At 40.0% G+C, this 19,117-nt stretch overlaps 2 protein-coding genes across 2 annotated transcripts; one reads left to right on the forward strand and one right to left on the reverse strand.

Annotated features, from left to right (window-relative positions):
* Positions 1 to 3,116: 3,116 nt before the first annotated feature.
* On the forward strand, positions 3,117 to 4,836 carry LOC110942071 (60S ribosomal protein L8). The gene is made up of 2 exons (XM_022183770.2): positions 3,117 to 3,645; positions 4,351 to 4,836. The coding sequence occupies exons 1-2, from the start codon at positions 3,206 to 3,208 to the stop codon at positions 4,688 to 4,690; spliced, it is 780 nt and encodes a 259-aa protein (XP_022039462.1). The 5' UTR covers positions 3,117 to 3,205; the 3' UTR covers positions 4,691 to 4,836.
* Positions 4,837 to 5,855: 1,019 nt separating this feature from the next.
* Positions 5,856 to 8,202, reverse strand: LOC110942070. The gene is made up of 2 exons (XM_022183769.2): positions 7,370 to 8,202; positions 5,856 to 6,531 (listed from the first exon to the last, which is right to left on the reverse strand). Exons 1-2 carry the CDS (start codon positions 8,073 to 8,075, stop codon positions 5,909 to 5,911), a joined length of 1,329 nt encoding a protein of 442 aa, XP_022039461.1. The 5' UTR covers positions 8,076 to 8,202; the 3' UTR covers positions 5,856 to 5,908.
* Between the last annotated feature and the right edge of the window lie 10,915 nt (positions 8,203 to 19,117).

The following is a 19,117-nucleotide window of genomic DNA, read 5'->3' on the forward strand; positions in this document are numbered from 1 at the left end:
AAGTTTAATTTTATAATTATCTTTGAGTTAATAGCCAAAATGGTCCCTGAGGTTTGCTCACTTTTGCCACTTTAGTCCAATATCCAAAATTTTTAAATCTGGATCCCTGAGGTTTGCATTTTGTTGCCATTTTAGTCCAAATTTCAAAAACTCTCTTTTTTTACTGTTGCAACCAGCCTATTTTGTCCTTTTGTGCAGGGGTATTTTGGTCATTTTTATGAGTTTTTATAACAAACTCAGATCAAGAACCCAGAATACCCATGCGCAAAAGGACAAAATAAGTTGGTTGCAACAGTCAAAAAAGGTGGGTTTTGAAATTTGGACTAAAATGGCAACAAAATGCAAACCTCAGGGACTCAGATTTAAAATTTTTGGATTTGGACTAAAGTGGCAAAAGTGAGCAAAACTCAAGGACCATTTTGGCTATTAACTCATTATCTTTTAACTGATGGCTTCAATGAATGACATGTGTCCCTTTATTGGTTTCTTTTATTATATAGTATAGGCGAGCACTAATGTCACACTACTGTCAGCGACCACCGACACTAAAGTTGCGGTGTTAATGCGAATAAATTAATGCAAAAGTTACAACCACTTAAAGTCTACTAACTATCCACATTGCAATACCTCCTTATTTCTCAAATAAATTTACTTAGTATATGATTAAGTATATTTATTAAATTATATTTTCATATCAAAGTAATGAAAATAATAAAGAATAACGGTAATTCGATGCTTATCCAATGATTCATTTTATTTTATTTTTTTTTCTTAAGCGAGCAGTCATTTTGTTTTTTAATATGTTAATATTAAATCAATTGATTAATTAATATGAGTATATCAAAATAAAAAGCTTTTTAATCATTATTTAAATATTATAAAAGAGTTATCGTTATAAATTATTATAATAATTTATTATTATTATTATTATTATTATTAAATATGATAAATATCTTAAAATATTATATTATCTCCTATACGAATTGTTTAAATTTATATTAAGTTTAATTTTATAATTAACTTTTAACTGATGGCTTCAATGAATGACATGTGTCCCTTTATTGGTTTCTTTTATTATATAGTATAGATTACGTTGATGATTACCGAATAGTTTTAGGAGAAACAAGTGTACACCAAAAAGACATATTATAATTTATTCTATATGCGTTGATGATTACCGAATAGTTTTAGGAGAAACAAGTGTACACCAAAAAGACATATTTCACAAAATTAAGCACTATCGTAAATAAACTAGATACAACATGCAAACCTAAATCATGGTCACTGGCGATTTAAAAAACGAACCAAACATATAATATCGTAATTGTTGATTCCGTCATGATTTTCCGAAGTCGTCATCTTCGTCACAGTAAATGCATGTGATGTGAGTAAAAGAGGAGAAGAGAAAACTTGTTCCTACAATTTTAAATAAAAGGAAAAATTACAAGTTTTGTCATTTATCTTTATACTACTTTTCAGGCGGTGTTCTTTTTAACGAATGTTGACATGCGGTGTCCTTTACTAGGTATTTTGTTGCAAGTTTAGTCATTTACACCAAACCCAGTTAAAAAACCATGTTAATTGTTGACAGGCGGTGTCTTTTACTAGGTATTTTGTTGCAAGTTTAGTACTTTACACAATTACACCCAACAATTAACAGGTTTTTTAACTGGGTTGGTGTAAAGGACTAAACTTGCAACAAAATACCTAGTAAAGGACACCGCCTGTCGACATTCCTTAAAAAGGACACCGACTGAAAAATGGTATAAAGATAAAGGACAAAACTTGTAATTTTTCCTAAATAAAAAGATGTTCTATACATTAGGCATGTACCTGGAAATATCTTTTCTCAAAACTTGGCGTAGCGTCTTCGATTAAGACTATGTTCATTAAAACGAGTAAAAACAGGTTACAAAAAGCTTAAATGGAAACAATTTCGTCAATAATCATAGAGATTTTTCTTTTGTAACAATTTCGGCGGGCCATAGTTGAATTTCAACTAGAGATGGGCATAATAACCTGTTCCAAACCCGACCCGGGAGACCCGACCTGGAACCGGTTCCGGTCCCTACCCAGTCTATTGAAGAACCGGTTCCGAGTTCAAAAAACCCGTAGGTTCTTACCTGGTTCCACATTTTATAAAAAAAAAGGTTCGTAACCGGTTCCTACCCGGAACCGGCTCCTCCGTAAACAATTAAAACCCGGTGCATTAAATTCTAGCATTGATTGACTTCTGGTACCGTTGGAATCGATTCCTAGCCATTGGAATCGATTTCTAGCCGTTGCAAAACACCCATTTGTTACATTGTTACCGTTGGAATCGATTCCTAGCTATTGGAATCGATTCCAGTATAAATAGTGAACCAAATTCATTTGTTTTTCACACCATCTTTATCTTCTTCTTGATTCTTTTTGTACTCAATAAGCTCTTTATTCATTTGATACCATGGCATCCAAGAATTTCAAAACCACCAATTCTCCATCCACCAATTCAAGATAAGACAAGTCTAGAAGACGAAGTGGAATTAGAGAACAAGATTGTTGATGAAGATGAGGAAGACAAAGTAGAAACTAATGATTATGAAGACGATTGTACCGAAGTGGCCTCACCAAAGCGAGCCGCAAGTCAAATGGCCGCACCCACGACAAGTAAACGGTCAAAGAAATAAACCGGTTACAATGCAAAATGTTTGTATTTTCTTAACAAGTTTGTATTTTTTTTAATATGTAAGTTTTTTTTTTCAAATTAAGGTATTTTTTGAAAGAATCAATTCCTAAAGTATGATAGCAGCAATTTTATTGAGTTACCCAATGGAACCGGTACCCTACCTGGAATCGGTTAGTATCGGTTCCACTATTATTGATCTGAAACCGGCTAGGAACTGGAACCGGTTTCTTCAAGAACCAGTTCCACCCACACTCATACAGGAACCGGGTCCAGTTAGGAACCGATTCCGGGTATAAAAGAAACCCGAAATACCCATCTCTAATTTCAACCCGGTCCTTCACTTTCGGACTGTTCCATAAGTTGGCCATAAATCAAACTACAAAATCCAACTAGGCCCAAAAAAGCCCAGCCCAAACTCCTGCACCTTCAACAAACCCTATTTCAACTTCCCCACTCTTCCAATCCGCCGTCGTCCCCAAACCTGCGCGTAGGTTAGAGAGAGAGAGAGAGAGAGTTTAGAGAGAGAAACAATCAACAATGGGACGTGTTATCAGAGCACAACGTAAGGGAGCAGGCTCCGTCTTCAAATCCCACACACACCACCGCAAAGGCCCAGCCAGATTCCGGAGCCTCGACTTCGGCGAACGCAACGGTTACCTCAAAGGAGTCATCACCGAAATCATCCACGATCCAGGCCGCGGTGCGCCGCTTGCTCGCGTCACCTTCCGTCATCCGTTCCGTTACAAGCACCAGAAGGAGCTCTTCGTTGCCGCCGAGGGGATGTACACCGGTCAGTTCGTGTTTTGTGGCAAAAAAGCTAATCTGATGGTCGGAAATGTCCTGCCGCTTAGATCTATTCCGGAAGGAGCTGTGGTTTGTAATGTGGAGCATCATGTTGGGGATAGAGGTTCGTTTGCTAGGGCTTCCGGGGATTATGCTATTGTTATTAGTCATAATCCGGATAACGGTACCACTAGGTATGAATTTTTACTTTTTATATTGTAATTATATGTTTATTATGCTTGTTTGTTATTGATTATTGATTGATTTAGGTTAAATTTCTAGTTAATTTGTGATTTATACTTGTTTGTTAATCACATTTTGGCTATGATTAGGAGAATGCTAGGCTTGTTAATCACAATTTGTTTTATATTTTAAAGCCTTTTAATAATTATATATGTGTTTATTTTTGAAAGGTTTGATGTAATGATAATTGTTCATTTATGTGTTTTATGTGTTCTTGTGTTTGTGTTCACTATTTATTTGTTTTAAATATTAACGAATGAACATAAACTAACACGAACATAACACAAACAAAAAAATCCTTTGCTTGAGTTTTTTTTGTTTGATGATAGTTAAAAGATTGAACATGAATGGGTTCTATTATGTTTAATCGAGATTGAACACGAATGAGTTTAAAGAACGAATGAATTTAAACGAACCGATACCTGTTCTTTTTTCTTAACGGGCGAATATGAACGAGAAAGAAAGTTTGTTTGTTTGTTCAATTCGTCACCAGCCTAGAGATTAACATATTTAGCTATATACATAAATTATTATTGTGTTTAGTTAATGTTTTTTTAAGCTTTATTACGATATGTAGAGAATATGTTGCAGCTTTATATATCTAAAAGAAGTTGTATTGATCACAACAGACACAGAACTAATTGTTGATTTTTTAGGGTCAAGCTTCCATCTGGAGCCAAGAAAATTGTGCCGAGCGGATGCAGAGCCATGATTGGTCAGGTTGCCGGAGGTGGTAGAACCGAGAAGCCGATGCTTAAAGCTGGTAATGCTTATCACAAGTTCCGCGTGAAGAGAAACTGCTGGCCCAAGGTTCGTGGTGTTGCTATGAATCCAGTTGAGCATCCCCATGGTGGTGGTAACCATCAACATATTGGTCATGCAAGTACGGTCCGTCGTGATGCACCACCTGGTCAAAAGGTTGGTCTTATTGCTGCTAGGAGGACGGGTCGTCTCAGAGGTCAAGCTGCTGCTACTGCCGCCAAGGCTGATAAGTAGAGCACTTGAATGGATTTTGGTATCAGGTTTGAAATTTTTACTTATCTGTTTGTTTTGTTTGAATTTGGACTTTTGAGGGTTAATCTACAATACTTGATACAATGTTATTGTCATTTTGCTTATTTATTGATGAGATTTTAGTCGTATCATGGGAGTGTATGATTTTATGTTTAATTTTGTAGCGTTGTTAATTTGTTACACAACATGAATCTAATAATCGAACACATGAAGTGTCCTGGCTTATTCGCTTAAGGTTAGTTTGAACAGATGTTTTTATAACCGGACCGGACATTAAACCGGATGCCTTACTGGTCCACGAAACATTGAAATGGCTGTTGAACCATATTGATAAAATGTTATTTTCTCACAATCTCACCCCATATTTTATTACATGTCAATATTATCTAGATCTCTCTATTAGTACATTAATTGATATGAGAAATAGAAGAAAATACTATTTTCCAAACAAAATCAATGATTAAAACAAAATTAACTATTATTTTTTACCATCAAAGCATTAACAAAACCAATGATTAAAAAAAATTAACTATTATTTTTACCATCAAGCCATTTTTGACGGAAAACCCAAACCTTATCACAAGAAGCTAGTTGTTCCATTACTAGTGGAGACCAATAACCTTGTATTAAGAACCAACACAAACAAAGATAGGATTTGACTCCACTTGTTGTATTGTCCTATTTCATAATCTAGGACCACTTGTCTTATCTAGGGCTAACTCTTTTATTTCAATATTTTTTGGTATCAAATATGCCAATGATGTTCTAAAGCAATGTACCACATGATAAAAAACTTTGCATTTTTAATACACAATGAATCTTGTTTTTTTTTCCAATAAATTATAATATCAAAGATGATGTATGGTTCTTGAAAACTCTCCTAGTATCAATATCTAGAACAAAAAATACAAGACAACTAACACAATTTATGTCGTCAATTTATGACGACATGACTTATTAAGATTCTAGATTATAGATAAAACACAAAAAACAAAATTCAACATGCGATGTATAGGTGTTTTGAAATTTTTTTAAGAAAAAAATCATATTAAAAGTTGTTTTTTCCATGTAATACATAAAAAACATTGTCGTTCAATAGAAAGTAAAAAATGCAAGTGTATGCACACATAACTCTATCTAAAGAAAGTTTTACAAAGGAATGTACTTGGAATAGCCATTTAACGTTTAATATGGTTTAAATTAGGGTTTGCAAATCACCACAAAGCAAGGCAAAAGAGCTCTAGGACTAAGTAGATAAAGCTCTTCAATATTCGAATAAATTCCAACTTTCCCCGCTAACGAGTCAAACCCCGTTTGACCCGATATTTCTTGAATGTTTTCTAGTGGCCGATGCACCCTCCCGGCTATTACTCTACACACGATCAATGCTTTTCGTGTATCTGGGTCTTCTTCAACCACTTCTATAGATTGAAAAGCTTTAACACTTGTAGAAGATGTAAAAATACCAATTCCGTCATTGATTGTTGAAAACCCTTCTCTTATGACCTGGCAAACACAACATTTGTCACAATCACAAAGACTCGAGTCACCATTGACGCCAAGCGAACAAGCAATTGTGGCACCGTAAAACCGTAGTAACTCGTTTCCATCTGCAATACAACGAGGATGTTTTTTGGGTAACTTGCTTGCTTTTGTTTTCACTAATTCTCGATATTCTTCGAATCTAGCTAGTGTTTTTTGCGTGTTGTGTACCTTTAAAATCTTGTCAATTCGACCAGAAGCGCTCTCGGATGTTAACCAACTCGAACGACAAATGATTTCCACTATCTTTCTCGACGAATCGCCCTCCGAAAGCTCACTAACTATAAACAAGTTAGGAAAACGAAATTTCAAGTTTACGCTTCAAACCCTTAACTTAAGGAAATGATATTAACAATTTAACATCAGCCAAACGTGATAAGAAGACTAAAAGAAAGTTAATTTTTTTTTATATATATGTTTAACTTTAGCCTTTTACATCATGTAGCGTAGGTGATGTTAAATCAAACAATAAAATATCCAAGGTGTTCAGAACTTAAGCTTTCGTGAAACCAATAATTACAACATAAAATTGTAATAACTCGATTTAAGTGTTTAAAATAAGGTAATTATGATTATGCGTTAAAGGATTAACTTTCTAAAACAGTAACCAAATTTCTTAAGTGGTATTATATTATCGCTATCATAACACGCGTTTAATCACCCTTAAATTATACACACTATTAAACCAAAAAAAGAGTAAACTTCCGTTTTGCTCCCTGTGGTTTGGTCACTTTAACGGTTTTGCCCCAAACCTTTCAAAATAGCCATTTTACTCCCTGATCTATGAAGGCTTTCATGATTTTGCTCCCCGCCCCTAAACGTCATCCATTTTAACAGTTAGGGTTTTAAGCTGGAATTGTAAAGGGAGGGTTGGGAAAAGACATAATTGCCCCTCAGGTGTTTTGCACGTGACAAAATTTAACTGTTAAAGTGGATGACGTTTAGGGGTGGGGAGCAAAATCATGAAGGCCTTCATAGATCAGGGAGTAAAATGGCTATTTTGAAAGGTTTGGGGCAAAACCATTAAAGTGACCAAACCACAGGGAGCAAAACGGAAGTTTACTCCCAAAAAAAATTAAAAAAATCCAAGGGACACAATACATGAAACAAGAATCTTACCCGCATGTTTGGAGACATGGTGAGTTTCAAGATTTTCCAACCTACGAAACTGCTTGCCACACTTATGGCACGTGACTCCACCGGAAAACCCATCGGAATATTCTTTCTCCGACGAACATCTACCTTTTTGCAAAACCATGTTATTCTTCCCAACAATCCCCAAATGACCAGAATTCCCATTCTTTAACTCCTGCATTGTCGCGGCGGCGCCGCCACCATTCCCGTCGTGAAAACCACCACCAAAGGTGGTGATTTTAAGCTCACATGTTGAATTATCAACAATTACATCATGTGTAACATGATTCAAAAACTCACTACTTCCAATAGACCTTGGACTATAATTAACAACATTTTCAGAATGTCTTTTGCTTCCACCATTTATTACATCTTTAAGATTTGCAATGGATCTTGAACATCCGCATCTTCCGGGTTTTCGGGTCAGGATTGTTGACAAATGGGTTCTAGATTTCGGGTCGTGGACATCTGAAGAATCTGATGTGCAGTGGAATGATTTTTTTAAGGAAAACCAAACGGTTGACATGTTTTTTTTTTTTAAAGATTGGTTGAAAGTGTTGTGGTGTTCATGTTTTGATGAGAATTTTGGAATAAATATTAAAGATGTTTTGGGGTGAAGAAGGAAGTTGTTGAGAGTGATGGAATTGAAATGGATAATATCATAAAAAGAGTTTCGGTTTGAGACAAGCATCAGCCATTAGTCTATGACATGGTAAAGATAAAAGACAGTCACGGATGTGAATAACTGAAAAGGTGCACATATTCAATTTATTGGTTTCCATTTTGAATGATGCATTAAAGTTGTTCATTTATTACAAGGTTTTCTAGTTTCTAAACGATGAACGTTCATCAATTGGGCAGATCTTGGCTAGGGCCGCCGTTTAGGCGGCGTGACATTGGGTCACTCAAAAAGAAAGTCACCGTTCAAAAAAAATTTGTTTGGTGGGAAGTTCACACGCGTTCGTTTTTTTATAAATGAATGAAGGAACATGAATGGAGGCCACGTTCATTCATTTATGTTTGTGAATGTTTGATAGCGTGATCCTTATATTCGTTCGTGTTCAACATTTTTATTAGGGTTTTTAACTTTTATGTTTTATTTATTTACTCCAAAATTCCACTATTAGGATGTTTAGTAATATTGGTGAATTGTATATTACTAGAAAATTAATATTATAATATATGTTCACATGTGTTTGTTTTTGTTCATGTTCGCTTGTTTGTGTTGATTTGTTGTTTTTCTAGCCAATGATCTCTAAATCAAATGGTGGGAGACTTGCATTTCTCTTGGGAGATGGAGGTTCAACTCTCACTTGGTGTAGAGTGAGGTACTAGTGGCAATGATAGGAGACCCAGAGAAATCTGGGTTCGAAACTTGAGCCAAACGAGTTTTACCGGTAATTTCACTATCGTGCCTACGGGCGGGTGGGTTACCGGGTTTTCCCCGGAATTGGTGGTGGACTCAGGTTACTCTCGGAGTACTTTGTTTGGTCCAGTAGGTACTCCAAGAGTGCTTGGGATTTATTCTGTTGATCGTTCAAAAAAATGTTTGTTTTTCTTTTTAATGAATGTTTATTTGTGTCCTTTTGCGTTCATAACCTAAATAACAAATGAACACGTTCATTTACTTATTTACTTAATGAACGAACACGTACAAAGAATTCGTACGGAAAGTATTCATGAACAGTTTTTGAACACATTTATTTCCTTAACGGACGAACACTAATATCACCTTGTTTGTGTTCATTTAGTTCGTTTCCAGAACTAAGCTTTTTACTTTTACTTGTGAGTCAAGTTTGTTTTCTTGAAAAAACGAACACGAATATCGTGGTGGTATATTTAAAGATTAGAAATTGAAAGAATATTTAGTCATAAATTATAAAAATAGTAAAAGAAACAACTAAATTATATATAATGAAACTTTCAAATTATATTAAATTACATGATTTAGTTTCAAATAAAAAGGTATTTAGTTCATTCAAGTGGTCTGTCAGTGATTAAAATTACCGTTAAAAACAAAATAATACATTAGTAAGCTGTAATAACAATATTTGGATGATGCTATAACTATCTAAATAGAGTACGAACTTCTAAACCGGACCTTCTTTAAGAAAAATAAAGTGAGATGAGTGTTGTTTGATACCTAACACAAGACTAGGTCGTATAGGTATAGCTATGACATATATTCGGATATCAAGCATATGTCGAAACATCTTTAAAAAAAGTAAAGATGCTTTAAAGCCGTATAGCTATGACATATTCGGATATCAAGCATATCATGCATATGTGTAAACATCTTTTAACATACATATCTCTATAAATTAGGATAGAATAGGAAGGCTTAAACCTTCCATGATCATTTGACATATGCATGGGCAGATCTATCATTGTGGTAGAGGCAGCCTCCGCTGCACTTCAACTTTTAACCAGAAGTGCATTTTTTATGACGATTCATTACCTTTGAAAAAAATATATGCTATCCCTCCTCAATAGTTAAAGAGACGAGTGTAAAGAGAAAAAAAAAGTGAAGAAAATAAGAGAGTAAGTTAAGCGTTTTTTGGCGAACGGTAAAATGTTGTTACCTGGTTTGATGGTTGTTTGAGGAAGAAGACTGTAAAGATGAAAGTGAAATTATGATTAAATAAAGTTTTAAAATAACTTTAAACAAAAAGCAAAAGTGAAGGTGCGAGCCTACAACCTATATATATCCCACCAATCCAAATAGAAATCATTTTTAACAGCTAACAAAATCAATATGCCAACGTAAGAGAGAGAAGGAAAGAAAGAAGTCCACAACCTTTTTTATTTCCGATCTGCGAGACTGGTGTGACATTTTTAGGTTGTGGGATGCCTTTAGGCAGTTCCAGAATCTCACAGATACGATAGTTCCAGGGAAGAAGGATACCAGAGGTCAGAAGTTTGGATTCATTCGCCTTGCCAACATCGTTAGGACCAAAGATTGGATCTTAGAACTATCGAAGATTTCCATCGATGGTGCAAAGTTGGGGGTTAATGTCACACCCCCAAAATCCCACACGCGGAGTACCACCGCTTGGAGGCGTGACTGACCAGGATCAAGCCACCAATTATATCAAACATAGCATTTAATAATAATCAAAGACATAATTGGTGTTCAAAACCAAACACTGTTTAAGTAGCGGAAGCATTAAATGTAAAACCCAAAACATAAGTATCAATGTGTGAATGTAAAAGTGTTTAATAAGCATTCACGAGTTCTTGACCACAACGACCCGCTTCTCCTCTGGTGCAAGCTCCAAGTATACCTAAGGTCCTGCAAGGCATGCAGCAGATAATCAACAAACTAGTTGAGCGAGTTCACAGAAAGTAAGTTCATAATGTAATGCATAAGAATGGCTAGTGGGGGCTTCCCATACTAGTGTGTACTAAAGGTGGGGGCTTCCCATGTTCATCCTGGTTAATGAGGGCTTCTCATTAACGGTACTTACTAGACTAACTTCCGACCATGTGTTCTTCTTTACCGAGAACAGGAAAACGTACAGGGTCACGTAGGCTTTACGTGACGTGCCCTTCCCCGAGGACAGTGGTACGCGAGGGGCTACGTAGGCTTTACGCAGCGTGGCCTTCCGACCTGGAAGCCAGTGAATGGTATTGGGTTACGTAGGCTTTACGTAACGTGTCCTTCCCGACCCGGGAGACATATGGCAACTATACTGGGTTACGTAGGCTTTACGTAACGTGTCCTGACTAACCTGAGGACGATGGTCTATAGTCTGGTATATGCGTAAGTACGAGTAATCATTCCACATTCATCATATCCAACCCAATTCCCAACCCGGGAATCCCATGCCTTGGCTGTGTGAACTCACCTTGGTTTGCTCGGCAGATACACAAAGAGTACGAGTAAGCAAGTAATGGTCAACCACGTCCTATCATGGTTATTATGCAAGTCAGGTTCAGTGTTCAAGTAGTGCACGTAACCAATCAAAGCAAGTACGTATGCACGTAAACAATCAAGAGCATACACTTGTGCGATTCATTATATGTTTCCCAAACAATACCCGGCCCAATCAATAACCCATTCAGTAAGCGGCCCAAAGATAACAATTTAGACATGAAGGTTTCGGCCCAATAAATCAACAGGCAATGTCTTGTGCGATTGGCCTAGGCCCAACTATAAACGGCCCATTGTGTTGTGTGATTCAGCTAGCATAAGCAGCCCAAACATATGGTACGTAGTGGACTTGTGCGATCCGATCAGTTGGGCTGCCCGGCCCAACTATAACCTACGGCCCAATGTACACATAGTAACGTTGTGCGATCCAGCTGTTTTTGTGCGATTCAGCTGGGTTGTGCGATCCAATACCCTTGTGCGAGTGGGCTGGATTGTGGGACAAGCTTTTGGGCTTGTCCGGCCCAACAGTTAGGCTAACCCAACAACTTGTGCGATCTGTCACCTCTTGTGCGACTGAGGTCACATTGTACGGCTGGGACCTGTTGTGCGTGTGATCTTGTGTGATTCAGATCAGTTGTGCGATCGGGCCAGCTTGTGCGTGTGGTCCATTTGTGCGATCAGTTAAATCATCCCATTAATCAAGCAAATTCGGTTACAATCAATAACTATTTCCAAATTTATCTAACTCAATCAACACAATTACAACAACTCGTTTAGCAAGATATCGATCAAACAAGATATTCTATCAAGCATCCTCATGAACCCTAATAATCGTATGAACAATCTCTAACAATTTATATGAACATATGGCCTAGAACATCAACCAATCCGATTACATGAGCATACATATATGACCGATATCAAAACACCATTAAGCATCAAACGATTAACAGAACTATTAACATGAATCCGTTCTACACATCACAACCGATTACCATATATCCTTACTTCCGATTTTTGTGTTAAGATCATGAGGTATATTCACATATAAAGACTAGCCTAGATCGATCAACAACCATCATGTAACATCATATGAGTGCATATCACATACAATCAATTAGTAACAAGCAACATACACTAACCGGTTGGAAATCAAGAGAGAGGCGATGATCCTCTTGTGCCTTGTGTCGTCGGGTTCTAAGCAGCCGAGAGAGAGAGGGTTTAGGGTTGTGTGTGTTTTTGTGTTGGTAACAAATGAGAAAAAGGATCAAGTCCCTAATTGTTTACACGGTTAGAGAGAGGGGCCGGTTCTACCTTGGGCCGTCCTTGGGCCCAATCAAATGATATGGCCCAATGGCCTTGTGTGAATGATGTGAGCTTGTACGGTTCGATCGTTAAATACATACATACATTCAATATAACGCAACACATTGCACATTTTCACAAAGTTCATGCAACATTTATTAATTCCAAATATCGTATAGACACGTAACGTTACACAAAACGAGTCTAAAGTTCGAGTTGTCACATTATCCCCAACTAATTTGAAATTTCGTCCCGAAATTTGGTATGCACTCACTGAGGAAGCTAGGTAAACTGTACTGTTTACTGATTTTCCTGGGGTGTCACATCCTCCCCCCGTTGATCTGGAATTTCGTCCCGAAATTCCGAAGTAGTAGCTTCAGCCTCAGTAGTGGTTGCCTGGTTCCCGAATAAATGGGGGTACTTTTCTGTCATCCTGTCTTCGCGTTCCCAGGTGTACTCTGGGCCACGTTTGGAGTTCCAACGAACTCGGACAAGAGGGATTCTCTTGTGTTTGAGGACCTTCACATCCCGGTCCGTGATTTCTACTGGTTCCTCAACGAACTGCAACCGTTCGTCGATAGTGAGTTCCTTAAAAGGAATGATGAGGTTTTCATCAGATAGGCACTTCTTTAAGTTTGATACATGAAAGACATTGTGAACTGCCCCGAGTTCAGCTGGTAGGTTCAACTTGTAGGCAACCTTGCCAACCTTTTCTATGATTTCGAATGGTCCGACGTATCGCGGATTCAGTTTGCCCCGTTTGCCAAAACGTACCACACCCTTCCAGGGTGAAACTTTCAATAAAACCCGGTCCCCGACCTCGAATTCCAATGGCTTTCTACGCTTGTCCGCGTAGGCTTTCTGACGGTCGCGTGCTGCCGCCATGTGTTGTCGTATCTGTGCAATCTTTTCTGTGGCGTCCACAACAATCTCTGGACCCGTGATCTGACTATCTCCCACTTCTGCCCAGCAGAGTGGTGACCGGCATTTACGCCCGTACAATGCCTCGAATGGAGCGGCTTGAATGCTGGTGTGATAACTGTTATTGTAAGAAAACTCCACCAGAGGGAGGTGCTTTTCCCAGCCGTTGCCGAAATCGATAACGCATGCCCGAAGCATGTCTTCAAGGGTTTGAATCGTTCGCTCAGACTGCCCATCCGTCTGAGGGTGGTATGCTGTGCTCATGTCTAACCTTGAGCCAAAAGATTTGTGCATTGCTTGCCAAAGTTCTGACGTGAATCGTGCATCGCGATCCGAAATGATAGACGTGGGCACCCCGTGCCTCGAGACAACTTCTTTAAGATAGACGTCTGCGAGAGTGGAGAACTTATCCGTTTCCTTAATCGGCAGGAAGTGTGCAGACTTGGTGAGTCGATCAACTATGACCCATATCGTATCGTTCCCACGCTGGGATCTAGGTAAACCCGTAACGAAATCCATGGAAATTTCCTCCCATTTCCATTGCGGTATTTTAGGCTGCTGCAGTAGGCCAGCTGGTTTCTGATATTCGACCTTGACTCTCGCACAGGTTAAGCATTTTCCAACGTACGTAGCGATGTGAGCCTTCATACTAGGCCACCAATAAGTAGTGCTGATGTCGTGGTACATTTTATCCGACCCTGGATGTACCGAATAGCGAGACTTGTGAGCTTCATCCATTACAAGTTCGCGTAAACCGCCATAAAGTGGGACCCAAATACGCCCCGTTACATAGTAGGCGCCGTCTTCCCTTTGTTCCATGCGTTGCCTTGAGCCGCGTAAGGCTTCAGCTTTAACGTTTTCGGGTTTCAGTGCTTCTAACTGAGCAGCTCGGATCTGTGCAGGAAGACTGGACTGAATAGTAAGCTGTAGCGCTCGCACGCGCTTAGGTAGAGTGTCTTTCCGACTGAGGGCATCAGCCACAACATTGGCCTTGCCTGGATGATACTTGATGGCGCATTCGTAGTCGTTCAGAAGTTCAACCCATCTTCGTTGACGCATATTCAAATCCTTTTGCTTAAGAATATGCTCGAGACTCCTGTGATCGGTGTAAATCGTGCACCTGGTACCGTACAGGTAGTGTCGCCATATCTTAAGCGCGAAAACAACAGCTCCCAGCTCTAAATCGCGCGTCGTATAATTCCGTTCATGAACCTTGAGTTGCCGAGAGGCGTATGCAATAACTTTATCCCCCTGCATCAATACGCAACCAAGCCCCTGTATCGATGCGTCACAATAAACCACGAAGTCATCCGTGCCCTCTGGCAATGAGAGAATAGGTGCGCTGCAAAGCCTATCCTTTAAGTACTGAAAAGCGGTCTCTTGCGTACTACCCCATCTGTAAACGACACCTTCCTGTGTTAACATAGTAAGTGGTTGCGCGATCTTGGAGAAGTCTTTAATAAATCGCCTGTAGTAACCCGCCAAACCTAAGAATTGGCGTATTTCTGTCGGTGTACGCGGTGCTGGCCAGTTTCTGATCGAATCAACCTTGGATGGATCGACATGAATCCCATCCTTGTTCACCACATGGCCTAAGAAGTGGACTTCACGAAGCCAGAAGTCGCATTTTGAAAACTTTGCGTACAGTTGCTCCTTTCGAAGAAGTTCCAAGTTAAGACGTAAGTGCTGCTCGTGCTCCTCCTGACTCTTGGAGTAAATCAAAATGTCGTCGATGAAGACGATAACAAACTTATCAAGATACGGTTTGCACACCCTGTTCATAAGATCCATGAAGACTGCTGGCGCGTTCGTAAGCCCGAATGGCATGACAAGAAACTCATAGTGTCCGTAACGAGTTCTGAAAGCGGTTTTGGAGACGTCCTCATCCCGGACTCTCAACTGATGATACCCTGACCTTAAATCAATCTTGGAATAGTAACACGACCCTTGCAACTGGTCGAATAGGTCATCTATGCGCGGAAGAGGATAACGGTTCTTCACCGTCACCTTATTAAGTTCGCGGTAGTCGGTGCACATCCTGAACGTACCGTCTTTCTTCTTCACAAATAACACTGGAGCTCCCCAAGGCGAAGAGCTTGGACGAATAAAGCCCTTTTCCAAGAGCTCTTGTAGCTGCTTCGACAGTTCTTCCAGTTCGGTTGGAGCTAAACGATATGGTGCGCGGGCTATTGGTGCTGCTCCAGGAGCTAACTCGATCTGAAACTCGGCTTGACGGTGAGGAGGTAAACCAGGTAAATCTTCAGGAAACACTTGAGGAAAATCACGCACAACTGGTATATCCTCCAGCTTCTTTTCCTTTGCTGATGTGTCAGTGACAAGTGCCAGAATGGCAGTATGTCCCTTTCGTAAACATTTCTGAGCCTTCCAGAAAGAGGTGATGCCAACCATAGCACCACTCTTGTCGCCTTGAACTTCGAGAGGTTCTTGACCCGAAAGAGGAATGCGAACAATCTTTTCTTTGCATAGGATTTCTGCTGGCTGTTACTGCCGGCGATTCCGATTTGCAGGTTGTGGACTCCTGAATCCTTAGCTTCTGCTGTGCTCTGGCGATCACTATTCTTGTGCTGCTGTTGTGCTTGAGACCGAACGGTAGCTGAACCCTTGCTGGAATACCCATCCCATTTCCGCTTGTTGTCACTAGGAGTAGCGGGAGTAGCAGAAGTGGTAGCGGTAGTAATAGCGCTGATACAACTAGGCAGCATGTTCTGTTCCACTGCCTGATCCGTGAGGCGATGAGCAAGACACTGAATGTCTTGGATTTTGTCGAGGTTAGCCGATGTAGCATGGCTCTGAATCTCTGAGGCTAGACCCTTGAGGTACAATTCGATACGCTTGTTTGGAGGGTCCACCATGGTTGGACACAAGATGGCCAGTTCGTTCTGTCGTTTCGTATGAGCTTCAATTTCTGACCCCGTCATTTTCAAATGGTAAGGCTCCACTTCCAACTTGTGGATGTCATCACGCGTGTAGTATTCCCTTTTAATGCGTTCTTTGAATTCGTTTCAGGGGGGTGGCGTTAGCAGCTGCCAACCCTAGTATCTGTATTTGCGCGTTCCACCTGGTTAGCGCGATTCCTACCAAAGTACCAGTGGCGTACTTGACCCTGCGAGCCTCAGGGCGTGCACACATGAAGTTCTTGAATGTGCCACTGAATGTGCTTGGACGACAGTCCATGATGTTCTGGAATGTGCAGAGAGGTTGATGTGCGTTCTGACCCGTTGCGCGAGAAAGATGGGTCAAGATTAAGCGCGGGAGTTGGGTCACGAGAGTAGGATCTAACATCCTAGGATAGGTCTGGAATAGCAGGTTATACCTCCTGCTTGTGCGGCTGCAAGTGCCGCAGTAACTTTTCGTTAATGAGAGCCGTCAACTGGGCTTGAGTCATGTCAACACATCCAGACATGATCGAACAGTAAAGGTAGCGTAAGTATGAATGGTTCGCGAGTAGTGCGATGACAGAAGAGTGTAAGCACGTAAGTGTTCTTAAGCAATAACAAGTTGTGAGCAAGGTAATGTGAGCATACTACGAGTAAAGTTCTATGCAATTCTAGCATGTAGGCAATAAACATAAACCTTATTACCTAGGATGTCGAGTCTTGCACGTGGAGCGAAGCGTCGTTGTGGATCGTTGAGAGCACTGTTCTGGTTATAGTCTGGTTTTAATAAAAACGTTTTCCCCATATTAAAACCAAGTTCTCTATAACCAATGGCTCTGATACCAATCTGTCACACCCCCAAAATCCCACACGCGGAGTACCACCGCTTGGAGGCGTGACTGACCAGGATCAAGCCACCAATTATATCAAACATAGCATTTAATAATAATCAAAGACATAATTGGTGTTCAAAACCAAACACTGTTTAAGTAGCGGAAGCATTAAATGTAAAACCCAAAACATAAGTATCAATGTGTGAATGTAAAAGTGTTTAATAAGCATTCACGAGTTCTTGACCACAACGACCCGCTTCTCCTCTGGTGCAAGCTCCAAGTATACCTAAGGTCCTGCAAGGCATGCAGCAGATAATCAACAAACTAGTTGAGCGAGTTCACAGAAAGTAAGTTCATAATGTAATGCATAAGAATGGCTAGTGGGGGCTTCCCATACTAGTGTGTACTAAAGGTGGGGGCTTCCCATGTTCATCCTGGTTAATGAGGGCTTCTCATTAACGGTACTTACTAGACTAACTTCCGACCATGTGTTCTTCTTTACCGAGAACAGGAAAACGTACAGGGTCACGTAGGCTTTACGTGACGTGCCCTTCCCCGAGGACAGTGGTACGCGAGGGGCTACGTAGGCTTTACGCAGCGTGGCCTTCCGACCTGGAAGCCAGTGAATGGTATTGGGTTACGTAGGCTTTACGTAACGTGTCCTTCCCGACCCGGGAGACATATGGCAACTATACTGGGTTACGTAGGCTTTACGTAACGTGTCCTGACTAACCTGAGGACGATGGTCTATAGTCTGGTATATGCGTAAGTACGAGTAATCATTCCACATTCATCATATCCAACCCAATTCCCAACCCGGGAATCCCATGCCTTGGCTGTGTGAACTCACCTTGGTTTGCTCGGCAGATACACAAAGAGTACGAGTAAGCAAGTAATGGTCAACCACGTCCTATCATGGTTATTATGCAAGTCAGGTTCAGTGTTCAAGTAGTGCACGTAACCAATCAAAGCAAGTACGTATGCACGTAAACAATCAAGAGCATACACTTGTGCGATTCATTATATGTTTCCCAAACAATACCCGGCCCAATCAATAACCCATTCAGTAAGCGGCCCAAAGATAACAATTTAGACATGAAGGTTTCGGCCCAATAAATCAACAGGCAATGTCTTGTGCGATTGGCCTAGGCCCAACTATAAACGGCCCATTGTGTTGTGTGATTCAGCTAGCATAAGCAGCCCAAACATATGGTACGTAGTGGACTTGTGCGATCCGATCAGTTGGGCTGCCCGGCCCAACTATAACCTACGGCCCAATGTACACATAGTAACGTTGTGCGATCCAGCTGTTTTTGTGCGATTCAGCTGGGTTGTGCGATCCAATACCCTTGTGCGAGTGGGCTGGATTGTGGGACAAGCTTTTGGGCTTGTCCGGCCCAACAGTTAGGCTAACCCAACAACTTGTGCGATCTGTCACCTCTTGTGCGACTGAGGTCACATTGTACGGCTGGGACCTGTTGTGCGTGTGATCTTGTGTGATTCAGATCAGTTGTGCGATCGGGCCAGCTTGTGCGTGTGGTCCATTTGTGCGATCAGTTAAATCATCCCATTAATCAAGCAAATTCGGTTACAATCAATAACTATTTCCAAATTTATCTAACTCAATCAACACAATTACAACAACTCGTTTAGCAAGATATCGATCAAACAAGATATTCTATCAAGCATCCTCATGAACCCTAATAATCGTATGAACAATCTCTAACAATTTATATGAACATATGGCCTAGAACATCAACCAATCCGATTACATGAGCATACATATATGACCGATATCAAAACACCATTAAGCATCAAACGATTAACAGAACTATTAACATGAATCCGTTCTACACATCACAACCGATTACCATATATCCTTACTTCCGATTTTTGTGTTAAG

Source organism: Helianthus annuus, chromosome 5 (assembly GCF_002127325.2).
Source record: "Helianthus annuus cultivar XRQ/B chromosome 5, HanXRQr2.0-SUNRISE, whole genome shotgun sequence".
Classification (NCBI taxonomy): domain Eukaryota; kingdom Viridiplantae; phylum Streptophyta; class Magnoliopsida; order Asterales; family Asteraceae; genus Helianthus; species Helianthus annuus.